Source organism: Equus quagga, chromosome 17 (genome assembly GCF_021613505.1).
Source record: "Equus quagga isolate Etosha38 chromosome 17, UCLA_HA_Equagga_1.0, whole genome shotgun sequence".
In the NCBI taxonomy this organism is placed as follows: domain Eukaryota; kingdom Metazoa; phylum Chordata; class Mammalia; order Perissodactyla; family Equidae; genus Equus; species Equus quagga.
Window position 1 is genome coordinate 12,255,882 of NC_060283.1, and position 17,126 is coordinate 12,273,007.

At 39.9% G+C, this 17,126-nt stretch overlaps 2 protein-coding genes across 3 annotated transcripts in view; one reads left to right on the forward strand and one right to left on the reverse strand.

Moving 5' to 3' along the window:
* Positions 1 to 17,126, reverse strand: part of OOSP3 (oocyte secreted protein family member 3) — a 50,849-nt gene that overhangs the window by 9,410 nt on the left and 24,313 nt on the right. The gene's annotated exons all lie outside the window — the stretch shown is intronic.
* Positions 1,333 to 15,327, forward strand: TCN1 (transcobalamin 1). 2 transcript variants are annotated; one of them, XM_046644651.1, is made up of 9 exons: positions 1,333 to 1,377; positions 6,011 to 6,190; positions 7,049 to 7,189; positions 8,291 to 8,446; positions 9,674 to 9,855; positions 11,982 to 12,171; positions 13,480 to 13,660; positions 14,853 to 14,971; positions 15,142 to 15,327. In XM_046644651.1, exons 2-9 carry the CDS (start codon positions 6,058 to 6,060, stop codon positions 15,204 to 15,206), a joined length of 1,167 nt encoding a protein of 388 aa, XP_046500607.1. In that variant the 5' UTR covers positions 1,333 to 1,377; positions 6,011 to 6,057; the 3' UTR covers positions 15,207 to 15,327. The 2 variants fall into 2 exon arrangements, with proteins under 2 accessions (XP_046500607.1, XP_046500606.1); XM_046644650.1 differs by lacking the exon at positions 1,333 to 1,377 and adding an exon at positions 3,617 to 3,695.

Below are 17,126 nucleotides of genomic sequence, written 5' to 3' on the forward strand. Positions count from 1 at the left end.
GAGGTCAGGTAGAAAAGACAACTCACAGAATGGAAGAAGATATATGCAAATTATATTTGTGATAAGGGACTCATATCTAGAATATATAAAGAACTCTTACAACTCAATAATAAAAAAGACAAATGACCCAATTTAAAAATGGGCAAAGGGGTGTCCCCAGCCCCATGGCCAAGTGATTAAAATTCTGCATGCTCCACTTCTGTGGCCTGGGTTTGCAGGTTTGGATTCCAAGTATGGACCTACTCCACTCAACAGCCATGCTGTGGAAGCATCCCACATGCAAAGTAGAGGAAGAAGATTGGCACAGATGTTAGCTTAGGGCAAATCTTCCTCAAAAAGAAAAAAATGGGCAAAGGATTTTTTTGGAGTGGTGAAAATGTTCTATAATCAATTGTGGTGATGGTTGCACATATCTGTGAATGTTCATCTCTGTAAATATACGAAAGACCATTGAACCAAAAACCAGTGAAACTACTTTATATGGCTGAATTGTATAGGATGTGAATTATATCTCAAAAAAACTGGTTTTTAGAAAGTGGTCAGGTTGGGTGCAAATTGAAAGCTGTCCATTATATTTGTAACCAACTTGTCGGTAACGTCAGCTGAGGATTTTGATACAATGGCGGAGGGAGAAGAAAATTGGAAAGTTTAAGAGAGTCTTCCAGCCATTTCACTACTGTAAGAGCTATTTCCTGCCCTTCCTCTGCTCAGCTTTGAACCAGAGGGCTGATGCTGGAAACTTCTTTTCCCAGGCCCCTCTACTAACTGGCTTCCAGTTAGGAGTAATCAGTGGGAGGCTGAGTGGGAAGAATTTATAGCTGCTTCTATGGCCTATCACCTTGCTTTCAGGGATGCCTGGGGATTTGATCCTTGGTTAACTGTCCTAACAATATTAACTTAAGGAATTGTTTTGAAATTACCTATACCAGGGATAACATAAATGACAGTCCAGATAAAGACTACGTATTGCTTAGTTGCTGTTGTCCTGGAGAATGAGGGCTAATCGCATACGCCTGAGGGTCTGTGTAACTGGGCATGTATAAAAGGTGAGGAGGCCCCAGCACTGATGGTTCCCTTGAGCTAAGAATGTCCACATATATTCAAGCCTCATCTTTCATGGCCGTGGTCATCTCAAGTGCAGAATGACTGGAACATCAGAAGCTGAGCCTGGGACTCATAACACCTCCTCTATGTTGATATTGTGCACGCTGAGTAGTTTCACATCCTGTATCCTTTCTTATGGTAAGTGAACTTGATCCTGGGTGAAGCCTATTTTGCCTCATGTGTTTGATTGTGAAACTGCCGCTGGTGGAGCAGACTGGATGTTGCTGTGTTACTGGCAGGAGATTGGAAGATGGGAGAAGAGGAGGATCTAAGGTATTTCTTCCCCTTAATCTCTTTAAGACATCTCTGGTGTGTCTACATCCTGTCAGACATCCCTATCTTCCATGCTTCCATCACCTCCATTCGCCCCACCAGGCAGAGGGTAGTGGCTACCCGCAGTTGCTAAACTCTGGGCTGCCTCATCTTCTCCCATTTACTCTTCCACCTCTTCTAAAACCTTAGAAACTAAGCCCTCATGTTAAATCCCTATGTTGAACTACGTGGTGCATTTTCTGCCTTCCTAACGGGACCCTGACTGACACAGTTCAAAGTAAAAGTGGTCTTAGAAAATAGAGCGTTAAGTTAGAATTCTGGAATTGGATGCTCAGCTATTTTAGTATTACCTCATCGTTAGCAGAAAATGAGATATTAGTCATCTGTGGCATGTGGTGGTGTCACACTACTTAATTTGTGACTCACTGTTTCTTAGGAAGATGCGCCAGTTGAAGGCAAGATTTTTGAAGGTCAGTTAGCTTCTGCAGTTGGCTGTGATAGCAATAATAGTGTTTAAGGGGAATTTATCCTCTGACTTGGTCTCTCCTTGCCCTCTGTGTATGACAGCCAGTTTCAAGTTTCACCTGGGGAACCAACAATTGCCCAACACCATTATGGGTCCACTAGAGGTTAGTGAGCATGTGAATTAAAGATAGGCCAAATCAGCACAATTTGTTGTTTTTGTTCAGCCTCATTAAGCTATCTGGGTTCAGACATAGAACAGGCAGAGAGATAGATTTAACCAGCATTGTGCCAATAAAGCATCGAAGAGAGAGAGAGAGAGACTAAGGAATTGAGGGGACATGCAAGAAAATGATTATAAAGATGAATCCTGCAAAGTCAGGTAACTGTGGATGGAAGTGAGGACACGAGTGGGGTAAGGATCAGTCAAAAAGGGCTAGTATCATGGTTCCTACACCTCACAGGGGCCAAACTATGTTGAAAAAGTAAGATATGTATGACATTATCCCAACACAAAACTTAAAACTATCTGAAGACTAGAAGAACAGTTCTCAACTGAGGGATGGCAATTTTGTCCCCCAAGGGAGCATATAGGAATGTCTGGAGATATTTTTTATTGTCATCACTGGGGAGAGAAGTGCTACTGACCAAGGACGCATGTTTACTCCCTACAATGCACAGGATAGCCCCTCAGAACAAAGAATTCCTGATGCAAAATGTTGATAGAAGAGCGTCACTTTTAAGAAACCTGGGCCTAGAGTCTTTGTTTTATTTATCTTGTTATTCCCCAGCTTCTATTGTGATACCTTATACAGAGAAGATTTTCTGTAAAGACTTTGAAAATGTTATTTCCTGAATGCCTTCTGTGGACTAGAAAATGTGCTAGGTAGGGAGATACAGTGCAAATAGTATGTCATTAAGTCATGATTAAGTCCATAGCTAAGCTGATAAATTCTTTTTTCTCAACTTTATTGAGATATGATTGATAAATAAAAATTGTGTATATCTGAGGTGAACAATGTGATTTTATATATGTATATATTATGAAATGATTACTACAATCAAGCTAATTAACATATCCATCTCCCAACATAATTACTGTTTTGTGTGTCAGGGAAGAGAACACTTAGGATCTACTCTTAGCAAATGTCACGTATATAGTATATTATTATTAACTATAGGCATTATGGTGTACAGTAGATCCCCAGAATTTATTGATCTTATAGCTAAAAGTTTATACCCTGTGACCAACATTTCCCCATTTCCCCTAGCCCTTAGAAACCAACATTCTACCATCTCCTTCTGTGAGTTTGACTTTTTTAGATGCCATATATAAGTAATATCATACCATATTTGTCTTTCTCTGTCTGATTTATTTCATTTAGCATAATGCCCTCGAGGTCCATCCACGTAACTGCAAATGGCAGGATTTCCTTCATTCTCGTGGCTGAATAATAGCGTGTTGTATATACCACATTTTGTTTATCCATTCATCAGTTGACAGACACTTAGGTTGAATTCATATCCTGGCTATTGTGAATAATGCTACTAAGAAAAATTATTTCCTCATTCTCCCTGACCATACTTTTCAAGTCTTCTTCCGGGCTTATTACATTACTTGGACAAATACACTTGACCACACCTCCTGATATTGCTCAATATTTGCTTGAGTGAAAGAGGCTGAGGCCAGTTAAAGGAGGAGCTCTTATTACCCTCTGTCCACCACCTAATACATAAGCCAGCCAAGCCCTCACCATTCCAGTACATTGGTGGAGAGATGAGACAATCACACCAGCTGCCCCTAGTGGGGCTTCTGTTGTTTTCTCTTATTCCAAGCCAACTATGTGAGATCTGTGGTGAGTATGCTTTGAGCTAAAATTACTGTACTGTGATAGTCTCCTGAAGGCTACTGACAGAGGACTTTGTGTAGAGTTAACTAAGGAAAGACCCTATTCCAGTTCCATATGTGGTCAGACTCTATTAGTAATGTAAAGGATGGCAGGAGATGGTGAGGAAAGTTCCACAAGGTGTTGTTTTAAGAGGGATAATAGATTCAATGTTAACTTGACTAACTGTTCTTCCTATGCTCAAATCCTCTCTACTACAGCAACCTTACCAAGTAAATGTCTATTCTTGTTCCTTTTCAGTGATAGAGAATTCATGATCCCAGGAATTTTTCAAGATCATGGAAAGTTATCTTTTGATTTTGAGATGCAATCCATTATTCTGAAGTTCAACCCAGAACAACACAGAATATTCTGGGTTACCACTTGTAACTACACAGAAAAAAATTATGCTGATAATCTCTTTCAAATAATGAAGACTGCTGTCTTGTGACTATCGCATTTAGATGTTCCAAGCTACACATCTCCCTCCCTTCAACTTTCCCCACAGGACATGGGTACAAGCCTCATCATCTCTCTTCTGGGTGTAGGCTCCAGAGATTGTGTGATTCTATGAAAAATACTAAATATGGAAAAGAAAAACTGAGTTCAGGTCTAGTCTGATTCCTTAGTAGCTGAATGATCCAATGTTTCTGAATATTTTTAGCTTCATCCATAAATGGAAGATAATTGGGGAAGGGTATTGAAGCAGGTGATTTCTTGAAGTCTGATGTGGCTGTCATGTGCATGATTTCTCTTTTGTAAGTCTTTATCCTGGAATGAAGCTTCAAACCAGTCTAAAGATGACTATGTGGTACCATCTGTGACTACATCTTCCTAGAACTCCGTAGCCTACAAGAAGAGATCAACAGCACAGCAGAAAGACTTGTATTCATAAAGCTAAAACACAGAATCTGCCAACTCTAATTTTTATTCCTGCCTGTCATTTCCTCTGTTGGATCCTAATAAGAGGGGGTCTCTATGGAGGATTTGAAGTCCAGTTCATTGTACAAAATAATTAACTTTGTTGTTAGTGGTCAAGGAAGCTAATTTGAGTTGTGGACCAGGAACTAAAATGTCTGTTTCGGTGCCAAAAAAATCTGTTGAACTGGATGCTTCCAAAAAATCTCAGGGACAACTCACAATTGTCCAATTGTGCCTGTAAAAAACCATGACCTTTCTACAATCACTCAATTCAGATTTTCTTGACTTTCTCTTTTAAAGTGAATAAAGGTGGGCAAGGTAAATCACATTTCCTAGATTCTCTAAGTATAGTGATAGAAACACCAGTTGAGCTAGAAGTAATCATATGTACAGCATTTTACAGTTTAGTAAGTGATTTCTTGTGCAATATTTATGAAATAGGTACTAATATCCACAATTTTCAAATGAGGAAACCAAAGATAAGGAAAATTACATAACTTACCCACAGTCATATGTTACGGAGCACAGAATCCAGCCAAGGTCAAGCTGAACCCAGGGCTCATCTTCTTCTCACTATTCCACTAACCCATAAGATAATCTGGAGATGGGTAGGATTTTCGTGGGATTACGGACAAAGTATGTTTTAAGTGGTAACTAACTACTCTTATTCTCTTCCAGTTCTTGGGGGTCTCTGGATTCTCTTTTTACTTCCACAGAATAATGTGACTCCCTCGATCCTTTCCCCTGGGATTTGGACATGTTATAGACTAAAACTGGAGGCTTTTCCATAGGGTGCATACTGCTGAATAATGATCTTGATGTCTGGCCAGTTGGGCAATCATACAATTCAGCTTTGGGGTCAATCACCAATGTAGCATAGAATTTTGCCTTCTCTCCTTCAGTATTAGCCCAATTGAGTTAGAAGAAGATGAAGAAGGAAAGAACTGGATCCAGGAAGTAGAAAGGGCTACGGACTGGGAGTCAGAAAACGTGTATTCTAGTCTCAGTTAAGTCTCGGATTACTGAAATTTCTTTAAGGACACTCTCTCTAGGCTTCATATTCAAAATTAGGGAATGATACTAGATCTTCTAGGCAGGACTGAAATTCTGCCAGTACACAATGGTAAGGTTGAACCAGTCGTGAAAATATTGAAATACTTCCATGCTGGGTGGTAAAGGAGTTATACCTGGTATAGCAGGGGTTCCAGACTCACCTTTGTGTTGTTCCAGAAACATAGCCAGTGACACCTGGATTGGTCTATCTCTGTGCCATGTCTGTTACTAAATATTTTACTATTACCCCTGTTCCTCACCTTAACATTTTCTCAGTGTGTATTTCTTATTTCTTCCCTCCCCTGCAACAGAGGTAAGCAAAGAAAACTACTTTCGTCTGCAACCTCTGATAAGCACAATGATCAGTTCAGATAATACCAGAGGAATCCAAGCTTCCAATGTCCTGTTGTCCCTCAGACTTGTTGGGATCCAGAAACAAGATACAGAACAACAGCTGATCCAACAAATCGAAGAGAATGTGAAAAGCAGAAGTGAGTGCCCATGTTCTCTGAAAGATTTAGGAAAAGACTTTCCTATCTATAAAGATTATCTTGAGTCAGTCCTAAAAATTGTGTGTTCAAAGTATCCTTGTTACATCTATTCCAGCTGCATAAAACTTGGGGTGACAGAAAGGTGCCTCAAAACATCCATCCACTGCCCCTTACTCTAGAGCTAGGCCTTACTTCTTTGGGTCCTAAAAACTGTTTTCCTTCAAGAGGTCCCAAAGAAAATCAAAAGAAACTATAGAGTCTTATTTATTAATTTGTTAATATTATATAAGCTAGCTGACAGGGATGTGGACCACAACTAAGAAAGCTGACAATAAAGAGGCAACCACAGGGCAATAGAGATGTGGGTTTGAGTCCAGGCTCCACCTTGAGTCTTTCATGGCAATACTGACTCTCAACTTCTAATTAATATACGGGGTAAATACAGCCACCCCTACCTAACTAACAATACTATTGGAAGAATTGTGAGAAGCCCAAGAATTTTGATATTCTATGACATAGAAAATACAAGTCAGTTATTACTAACCTGACGAGATGGCACCCACAAAGAGAGAAAATCACAAGGCTTTATTATTTATTTTCTTCTTTTTTCATTTTTATAAGGATTGCATGATTCCAAAAAGATCCATGATTTCATGGGAAAGAGACTAAGATCTAGCTTGCATTTATACAGTACTGCTAGAAAAGGCTCTGCTTTGGAGATAAAGAAGGGAACAATAAAATATTAGTATAGAGTGGAACAGAAGAAAGAAGTGGCAGGCAATATAAGTCACAAAGAAGACAGAGACCAAAAGAGTCATAAGCATGTACGTTATTAAACTCGAATACTTTTCTTTTCAGGCTCAGATTTAACCTCAGGACAAGTTGCCTTGATTATATTGGCTTTGGGAGAATGTCAAAACCCTGATGAAAGATTTATACATGATAACAATCTGGTCAGCCAGCTGGAAACAAAATTCCAAGCAGAAGTTGAAAATATGGGTGAGAACCAACTGTTCGGAGACCCTGGCCAATCATGTCTTCTCAACTGATTCAAAACTGTATGAAGTTTCCCTCCACTCTTTCCTTCTCCTCTTCATTCCATTCATCCCGCTATGTCTTTGCAGATCACTTTCCCTTCTTCCTTCTTTCAACACGCATCTTAAATTTTTTTCAAATTTGTTCAACTGATCATTGACCCTATGTCAAGCACTATTTTACAAATGATAATGGACACACACAAACACACAAAAACATGTAGGACACAGTTCTCTATTCTTCCAGGAGCTTGCGTATTAGACAAATAATGAATAACACCAGAAATAGCTGAACAATGCAAGACACCATGTCATAAGTACTAAAGCATCCAATAATAATGCAGTTAGGCACTGCATTACAAAGTTTCAGTCAATGACCGACCACATATACGACGACAGTCCCATAAAATTAGTACCATAAAGCCTAGGTGTGTAGTAGGCTACGCCATCTAGGTTTGTCTAAGTACACTCTATAATGTTTTCACAATGATAAGATCACCTAACAACACATTTCTCAGAAAGCATCCCTGTGATTAAGTGATGCATGACTGTATAAGAACTAAGATGGCCAAAGTACTTTATCACTGAGAAAAATAGATTGACCATGATGGCTTCTAGTGAGGTAGCATTGTTGTTATTTCAACTCCCATCCAGTATTTGCCCTATTATTCACTACGTCTCTCCAATACTATCTTCCTTTGAGATGGCCTCCAACCCAGGATTCTACTTATAGTTTCAACGTACTACTATTGAAAGTGCAAGAGGCTTGGAGGTGGGAAGTCTGTGTTCTAGTCCTAACTCTGTAACCACCTGAATATTGGTCTAGTATTTTAACCTCTTTGGTGCTGGGTTTCCTCAGTTATAAAATGAAAGGAGTTGAGTTGAATTTGGTGGCCCTTAAGAGTCTTTAAATTTCTCAGGTTTGCTGATTCTATGAGTAATCTCCCTCTATTACTTACCTCTCTTTCAATGTTAAGAAATAGGAATAAAGTAAGTAGGAAGAGGTTGAAAATGTATTACTCCAGTACCACTTCCATAAGTAAGGTATTCATTTTCTCTCTGCCAGGAGCACACAATTGCACTCCACTGACCAGCTACTACCAGCTGAGCCTGGATGTTTTGGCCTTGTGTCTGTTCAATGGAAACTACTCAATCCGCCAAGTTGCTGAACTCTTCAATCCTGAAAATAAAAACTATTATTTTAGTGGTCAGTTCTCAGTAGGTGAGTCATTAAACCCAATTCCTTTGGTATAGAAGCCACAGTTACCAGTTGGTCTTGCCCCTTCAGTTTTTCTACCAATAAATACTTAGATTTCTTTTTTTTATATCCTCTTTACCCTAGTCTCCTCAGAAGAGAATTTTCTTTTTGAAAAGAATGGATATTGGGTGGCATTTAAGCCTTTTCCTAGATGTGTAGTATGTTAGAAAGACCTGGTTCCTACCTCACCTCTTCTTTGAGTTATATATTCAATGGATATTAACACTTGATTTTAATTTTCCCATCGTAAAATGAGGATGGATCATGGAAATCTTCATATAAGACATTTTAGGAAATATAAATATTAGAGAAAGGAAATTCAGTGGAATTCACTTATCTTAACCCTTCCTCTTTCTCTAATTTATTGAGACCATTTGTATGTGCGGTTTTACTTGAACGACACAACCTCTGCAGTGACAAGGCCCAATATTTTGATCAACAAAGTGTGTATTCACAATGGAGAAGGAGTAGAAATATTCCAGTGTGCCAGCTTACACATCCAAAAAAGAAGTCCCTTCTAGACAGTTAGTATTAATCCAGATACGCAAGCTCATCTTTCTTCAAGAATCTCAAAGAAAATCACCATTCAGTATCTCTGGATAGTAAGGAAAATGTGAAATTTATCATACTCCTTTTTCTGTGAGAGATGGGAAGCACCATGCCTAGGAACACGAGGGGAACCAAGTAATGAGCCAGAAAAAAAATAGATCTTATCCTTCCTTCTTCCAAGGGAAGTTCTTAAGGGAAATTCTCTTAAGTGCTATTTTCTAATCAGTCTAATAGAAACCTTAAAACCTAACAAAGACATATTTTGTTTGGTGTATCATCCTGAGTTTTCTCAATTCCTTTGACAACATGGCTGAAAGATGAAAAAAATGAGAAAATCGAACAACCAAGAAGTAAAAGTAGAAGATTGTCCATGTATATGCACCTACAAATCCATATGTTTCTGCAACTACGATGTGAGTTATTGAGTACAAGGTACATGGCTACTCAACCTAAAAAAGGAGTCTTGAAATATTTGAGCAGTTAATGCTGGAGAGATGATTGCTATATCTGATGACCAACCATCCCAGCTTGCCCAGATCTGTTCCTCTTTTAGCACAGAAATTCCCACATACCAGGAAACCACTCAGTCTAGGACAAATTGGAATGGTTGGTCACCCTATGACTAATGTTTTTTCTCGACAGATACTGGTGCAATGGCTGTCCTGGCTCTGACCTGTGTGGAGAGGAAAGGGCAGATTGAAACAGATGGAGAGTATTTAAATCATATCAAAAAGCATAAAAAGTCACTGGTAAAAAAGATTCTGTCTGAGAAAAAAGAAAATGGTCTCATTGGAAACAAATTTAGTACAGGAGAAGCTATGCAGGTAAGTCAGAGGATAAACAGGAGACAGAGAAGGGAGTCACGGAAGAAAGCAGTATCTTTATCCTTTCTTATTGGCCTCCTAAGATCTTATTGTCCATTCTGTTTCCTGGACTAACTGTGATTTTACTCATGTGATTCCCCTCCCCTGCATGAAATGTATTCTCCTCACCTTCAATCTTTACCTTGCCATATCCAATGCTTCTATGAAGTTTTTCCTGAGTACAATTTCTTCAGGAAATTCTAGAGCCTGCTTCAACCTACCTTGTTGTTCTATCACATGCAATTTCACACTTTACCATATAGCACTGTTTTGTGCTTTCATCTTACCTCCCAAATTAGATTACTGTTGTGGAAGTAATAAGTGGTAGTGGCAATAACAGCAGCTAGTATGTATTGACATTAACTCATTAATGCACACAACTACTCAATGAGGAAAGAGTTGCTACCTGCATTTCCTAGAATAAGAACATAAGTCATGGAGTATTGGTAACTTGCCTAATATTACAAAGCCAGAAATTGATGCAGACGGAGATGAGACCTAAACAGGTGGTTTCAAAACTCACACTCAGGACCTGCACTGTCGTGCGTATGTTCCTTGAAGCCTGGGACTTTATTCACGCATTTACTCTCTGATTTACTCAACTCTAATAGACACAAGAAGAGGTCAAGGTCTACAGAAAAAAATTTTTACTGATTTTTTAGTAGGAACAGGGGTTTGCCAGGCTGACTCCGGGTGAGAGGACCTTCAAAGGGAGAAAGGACAGCAAGGACACAGACCAAAGGCACAAAAGAACACTATATATTTTAGGAAAGTCAAGGTGTTTGGCATCATCAGCATAGGCTCCTTGGGAAAAATTACAAGATGAAGCTGGTGATGCAAGCAGGGGTCAAGCATAATGTTGTTTGTCTTGTTGTTACTGTTCATGTTGTCAGCTTTGCTAAGTTTGAACCTACTATAAAACAGTCATTTGCCATTCTGGCTGCACATTTAATCATCTGGAGAAGATTTTAGAAAACACTAATGTTTAGGCCCCACACTAGCCAGTTAATACAGAAATTTACGGGTGGAGCATAGGCCTTGGTCTTGTTTAAAAGCCTACAGGTGATATTAATTCACAGCAGGCTTAGGAGCTTCTCACCCGAAAGACAGTTTCTAAGAGATGTAATAAGTTTAATTTTTTAAAGTATACTGCAAATGCTTGTTAACTACTTGGGTAACTTTAAGAATCTTTGAGAAAAGATGAAAAGTGGGGATTGTTCTTTCCTGGGAAACTACAGAGCAATATATTCAAGTCCAGCCTATTTTAGTCCTTGCCTGGCTCACTCTAGTACCTTCCTAACTTTTCCTACCCCATAATTCTGCCCTTTCAATCCAGTTTACATCTGCTGCCTGGATAGTTTCTGTTCAAGAACCCATTAGACTCCCCATTGTCAAGCAAACAATGTCAGACACCTCACTGAAATTCAATCGTCAACCAACCTCCTTTCCAGCCTGCTCTTCCACAATTGTCCTGAGTGCTCCCTGGACACCAGTCCTCCCAGGCCAGGAGAAATCCTCTGGGCATTTTGCTCAAATACAGATACTCTCATCATGGCCAGGCCTCACCCTGGCCATTCCTACTTTAGCACCTTTGGTCATGCTGTTCCCTCTAGGTATAGTGCTCCTCTCCTTATATCACCTCCTGAAATGCCATCATATTATCAAGTGCACCTTCTCCACCAAGCCTTTCCTCAGCCTCACATAGTGTTTAGAGCTTTTCTTCTTTTGAAAGTCCATGCCACTAGATGCTTCTCTTATAGCATTCATCTTAGGGGCTCCTTTTATAATAGTTTGTCTGTTAATGATATTTCTTGAGTACCTTCCATATGACAGTGTTGTTCCAGTATTGTAGACACGAGTGAATACAGTAGAGAAAGTCTATTCTCATTGGAGCTGTTATAGTTTGTGTTATTAAGAAATTTGCCCACCCAAACTAGTTTATACATTTCTTGATGAAAGGAAAGGTATCTTAGTGGTCTAAGGTGCCTTATATGTAGTCAATGATCAATAAGTATTTACTGAATTACTTAGATGTAGGCTTTCCCCTTATTTGAAGTTTCTCTCATTCATTCTCTCTCTCTCATTAGGCTCTCTTTGTCTCATCAGAATATTACAACAAAAATGAATGGAATTGCCAACAAACTCTGGACACAGTGTTCAAAGAAATTTCTCAAGGAACATTCAGTATTCCAATTGCTGCAGCCCAGATCTTACCTGCCCTGGTGGGAAAGACCTACTTGGATATTAACAAAGATTCTCCCTGTGTCAGTGATCCAGGTATAACACTAAAGAGCAAACTGTTCTGCCTTTCAGCATAATGCCCAAAGCGTGTGAGATTTAGGTGTCTTAGGGACCAAAAGTGACCATATAAACCTCTAAAGTATATCAGTTCCCAGAAAGAACTCAGCCCTCCGTAGGTCATCAGAGACTATAACTACCTGAGGATTTGTTCTTTTTTTTTTTTTAAGGATTGTCACCTGGGCTAACAACTGTTGCCAACCTTTTTTTTTTTTTTTTTCTTTTTTTCCCCCCCCCCCCCCCCCCCCCCCCCAGTACATAGTTGTATATCTTAGTTGCAGGTCCTTCTAGTTGTGGGATGTGGGACGCCGCCTCAACGTGGCCTGACGAGCAGTGCCATGTCCGCACCCAGGATCTGAACCCTGGGCCGCTGCAGCTGAGCGCGCGAACTTAACCACTCAGCCACGGAGCCGGCCCCCTGAGGATTTGTTCTTAACAGGGTAGTAGATGGTGTTCTTGGTTCAAACATTGATAAACAAGGTAGGCTTGAGTAAATGATGTCTATCTCCAACGGGAGGTTTTCTGATTGCTGGACACAGATGTTCTGAGCATAATTCCCACCCTAAACAAAGCATAGTGTCTTTGACTTTCCATTATGCTCAATGAGTGATCCCTCAGGGATATAAGACATCAGTGTGGAAGGAATATGGCAGTATTATAAGAAAATTGCAGCACAACTCATTTATTCCAACAACTGATTTTGCAAGAAGGTATAAGGAAAGGAGCTATTCCTTCTATCTCCTTCATTTCCTGGTTCAGCCACTTACAGGTTTACAGACCTTGGACAAAATGTTTAGCCTCTAAACATCAGTTCCCTAATGTAAGAAATGTGAATGATTACAGTATCTAACTTAGATTCTTGTAAGGACCGGATGAGATAATCCACAGATAATGATTAGTACCGTGCCTAGCACTTAATATGTTTTCAATAAATGTCAAGAAATAAAAAGGCAAAAAAAAAAAAAAAAGGGAATCATTATTGTATGCTGTGCCAAAGCCAAAAAGGAGCCTCTGTGAGAAATGGGAAATGGGGCAACTGAATTGCTTAAACGGCTGGGAGTTGAGCTGAACAGGAGCATTCACAAGCTGGTAAGTCTCTGGTTTTAATTTCTGCTTTAGTCATATAAGAGATCTGCTCTTTGATGGATGATACTTTCTCCTTGTAGCAAATCCTCCTCTGCATAAAGGAAAGGAGTCCTCGGATAGGGGGTGTATAGGTGTGCAAACTGTAACATCATTTGTATTATTCTGAATAATAATTCTTCTTTGCTTTTCTGTCTCTGCCAGATTTCAACAGTCCCACTCCTAAGCCTACATCTGAGAGATATACTAACTCACCCTCAAATATCTTAGTCCATTACTCTGTGAAAATCAATAGAACATATTCCACCAACGTCACCGTGCTAAATGGTTCTGTCTTCCTAAACGTGATGGAAGCAGCTCGGGAAAAAAATGAAACTATATTTCGGTATGTCAGGGTATAACCTAAAGTTAAGGTATTTGGTGTGACTCTGAATGACTCAGTAAGACTATATCTGCACCTGAATACGAAGGACATTTAAAACACTTCTTAATCAGGACTTTTGCTATCCATCTACTTCTCGTGGCAGGGGTTAAATAAAGGAGGTGAGACTGTTCATCTTCTAGCACATAGTAGGTACTAAATTAATATTCACTTAATGGGTGAATAAGTCCCAGGAATCTCTCTTCTGTCAGTAAAGCTATTTCAATAAATAGATTCTCTTGTATTGACAGTTTGTGTCTAGAACGGTGGTTCTTAACTACTTTTGAATCACTGACCCCTTTGAAAATCAGATGAGTGGGATGCTCAGCCCAGAAAAATGAACATATACACAAACTTGGCATTTAAATCAGAGGTTTCAAAAATACCTGGAAGCCTCTCCATGCATCCCCCCCACACCCTTTCAGGAGATTCATGGACCCCTAGATTAAGGTTCTCTGGCCTAGAGCGGTCAAATATTAAAATTGACTTTGCCTCCGAAAAATATGGTTTATTTAGCTCCTTAAACCTAATTGATAATTGTTTATTGTGTCTAATCCTACGATGTAAGATGTTAGAGAAAATCATATATGTGAAAATGTGTGTGTGTGTGTGTGATATAAATGTACTATAAAGACTGCTCTCAAGTGCTCCCAGGAAGGTAATGTTACTAAAGAATGTGAAAGAGACATTGACCACGTCACCTTTTAATAAACACATGAAATATTAATTATTCTTTCCTATTCCTTTTTCCTAAGAGAAAGCTACTAACTTATGATGCCTCTAGGACACGAAGTGAACATTTTCTTCTACTGCTTTAGAGTCTTCAACCATCTTGGGGTAGAAGGTTAGAAGTTGTTGACTGAGAAGTGTCTGCTATGGAGGGAGGCGGGGGCAGAAACCATGGGCATCGTTTCTCTAATTTAGCGTGGACGGTGGACTGCCTCATCAGAACCACCCAGAGTGTTAATAAAATGTGCAGATTCCTGGTCCCAGCCCAGACCTATGGAATCAAAGTATCTAGGATAGGACCAGGAAATCTGCATTTTTTTGGTAATATGTTCAAGTGATTCTTAGGTACATTGAAGTTTGAGAAATGCCCATAGAGGATTGCCTTCGAAAATTCTAAGTTTCTGTAACCTGTTCACTGTCCCCACAGTTTCACAGTGGAGGAGAGCTCATGGGGCCCCTACATCACCTCTGTTCAGGGCCTAAAGGCCAACAACAATGACAGAACCTACTGGCAACTTCTGAGTGAGGGCAAACCATTGAGCCAAGGTAAGGGAGAGTACACCAAAAAGCCCCACAGAGTTAAGATGCCCAAAGCTTTCAGATGTGAGGGTATGAGCTTTTGTGGGGAACGTGCCAAGGAGTTGGGAGAGTGATATCTAGGATTTGGTGATTCGGTGATCAAATCCTTTGACCCGCCTCTCGTTCTTCCTTTCCAGGAGTTGGTAGTTATGTTGTCCGTGATGGAGAAAATCTGGAAGTTCGTTGGAGCACATACCAATAAAATCGAAGCTTCCTCAGCTGTATCTAATCCTTTTGCAGTGGAAATTCCATCTGAAAATTGGCCTCGTGCCTTCCTTTTCGTTTATCTCAATCCTAATAGGAGAATCAATAACCTCCCCTTCTCTCTTTACATGTTCAATAAAATATCAGCAACTATACAAAAAGAGCATGTTCTAATCATTTCATTACAAAAGGGAATTATTATTAGCGAGAAGACCACCTCAGGAAGAAGTGAAGTGAAAGACATAGACCTCATGTCTACTAAGCTGAGTTCTACTCAAGGTTCCCCCAATAACCACGTGGGTGACCTTGGGCAACTGGGGAAAATGGAGACAAGGTTCTAGGTCTAACGTTGCAGCAGCAACCAATGAGACCACGTAGAAAGTTTCTAGGGAGACTGAGCTCTCTGAGACCCAGAGGCAAGGGAGGAACTAAGTGGACATGTTGGCCTCACGCAGACAGTGAGTAGAAAGAAAAATATTGCTCTGGATAGAGAGAGAAATGTGAGGCTTATACATAAAAAGTCAGTCCATAAAGTTTCAGGAGTGGTATCATCTCCTCCAGCCATCTTGCTTGAGTCCCATTTGTTCTTCTCCCACATTTATTTTCCTTTTATTTCCCCATAAAAATAACCCTGATACTCATACCATCAAAATACATGCAAAAAATTCATATCTGATGTTTATTTGGGCAGAATTCATATTGTTTTAAAAAAAAAAGTTGAATCGTGTCTAAGCAGCATGAGCTGGGTACACTTTATACTGAGTGCCTGAGCCACATGCACATACAGTCAGAAATCAGAAGTGCCTTTAAGATGCCAAAGGGCAAAAGATGCTTCAGATAAAGCATAAAGTAACCCATTTAAAGCAACCCCCACAAGGAAGATGGCTTCAGGCAGAATTAGTTATTTTAGAAGCGTCTCCGTCATTCCTCCTGTGTTTTCTTCATGACAATCTTAGCTTCCTCCCCTCCACCAGCAGCCCTGCTTCATGGTCAGAGTTTGAACCATCTTCTCCACGCTGCTTTCTGGTACCGATCCTTGACTCTCAGGTTCAACTCTCCCCTGGCCCTAATGAACTGGCTGTGACTGATGCCCTCATAACTAGACAGCAATGGATTGTTAGAATTGGCACTACTGTTTATCATAGAGTGTGACCGTAAAGTTTATCGTCCAACCACAACACCAAGAGTGAAAGTGAACATTATTAATAATGAAATTTGAAAAAAACAGCTTAAGAACTAGGACTGTTCTGGGAAAACCAGTACACGTGTATATCAAAATAACAGAACAGCATTGACCCTGAAATTCAGCAGTGAAGTGGAATCTCAATCTAACAAAGTTGGAATAGGTCCCTTTGAGATCCCTGACTCTCGCTTAATGATTCTAGTTCACCTTCAATAATATTCAGCTAACACCAGTAAAGCACTCAATTTGCATTAGACCTATTTTCCCAAATGTGATTTAGGAGATTATTCTAACTGGTATACTGACATGGCATCAAATAACACTCAGTCACAGAATTAAAAAGTCATTTCCTTTGCAGTTATAATAAATTTTTCTGATTGGATCAAATATCAGGTCTCACTTTAAGCCGCTATGTTTTCTAACACCTCCCTCTACCGCTACAAGCCTCCATTTTTAACAGAGACAGCTGAGTTTCTCCCAGCCAGTGGTCTTTAAGTAGAATGTAGCAACCTTGCTGTCTGATAGAAACGCCTTTCATCTCAGACATAGACATGATGGCTAACGGAACAGTCCCTCAGCTTTCCACTAACATTGGCCAGTGAAACACAGCTCTGGTCACACTTGCCTTACGAGAAGCCCCTAAGGCTTGAGACTATTCCGGAACCAAGGCTGAACTTGAGAGGAGAAACTTCCACCTGCTGCCACAGCGAAGAATAATCAGCACAAATGTCCAGA

Excerpts from the sequence above, each read along its gene's own strand:
- TCN1 (XM_046644650.1), top strand. The coding sequence starts at position 3,617 with ATGAGACAATCACACCAGCTGCCCCTAGTGGGGCTTCTGTTGTTTTCT. Across the intron at positions 6,191-7,048 it reads AGAGAATGTGAAAAGCAGAA|GCTCAGATTTAACCTCAGGA; the intron begins GTGAGTGCCCAT and ends TTTTCTTTTCAG. Across the intron at positions 9,856-11,981 it reads GTACAGGAGAAGCTATGCAG|GCTCTCTTTGTCTCATCAGA; the intron begins GTAAGTCAGAGG and ends CTCTCTCATTAG.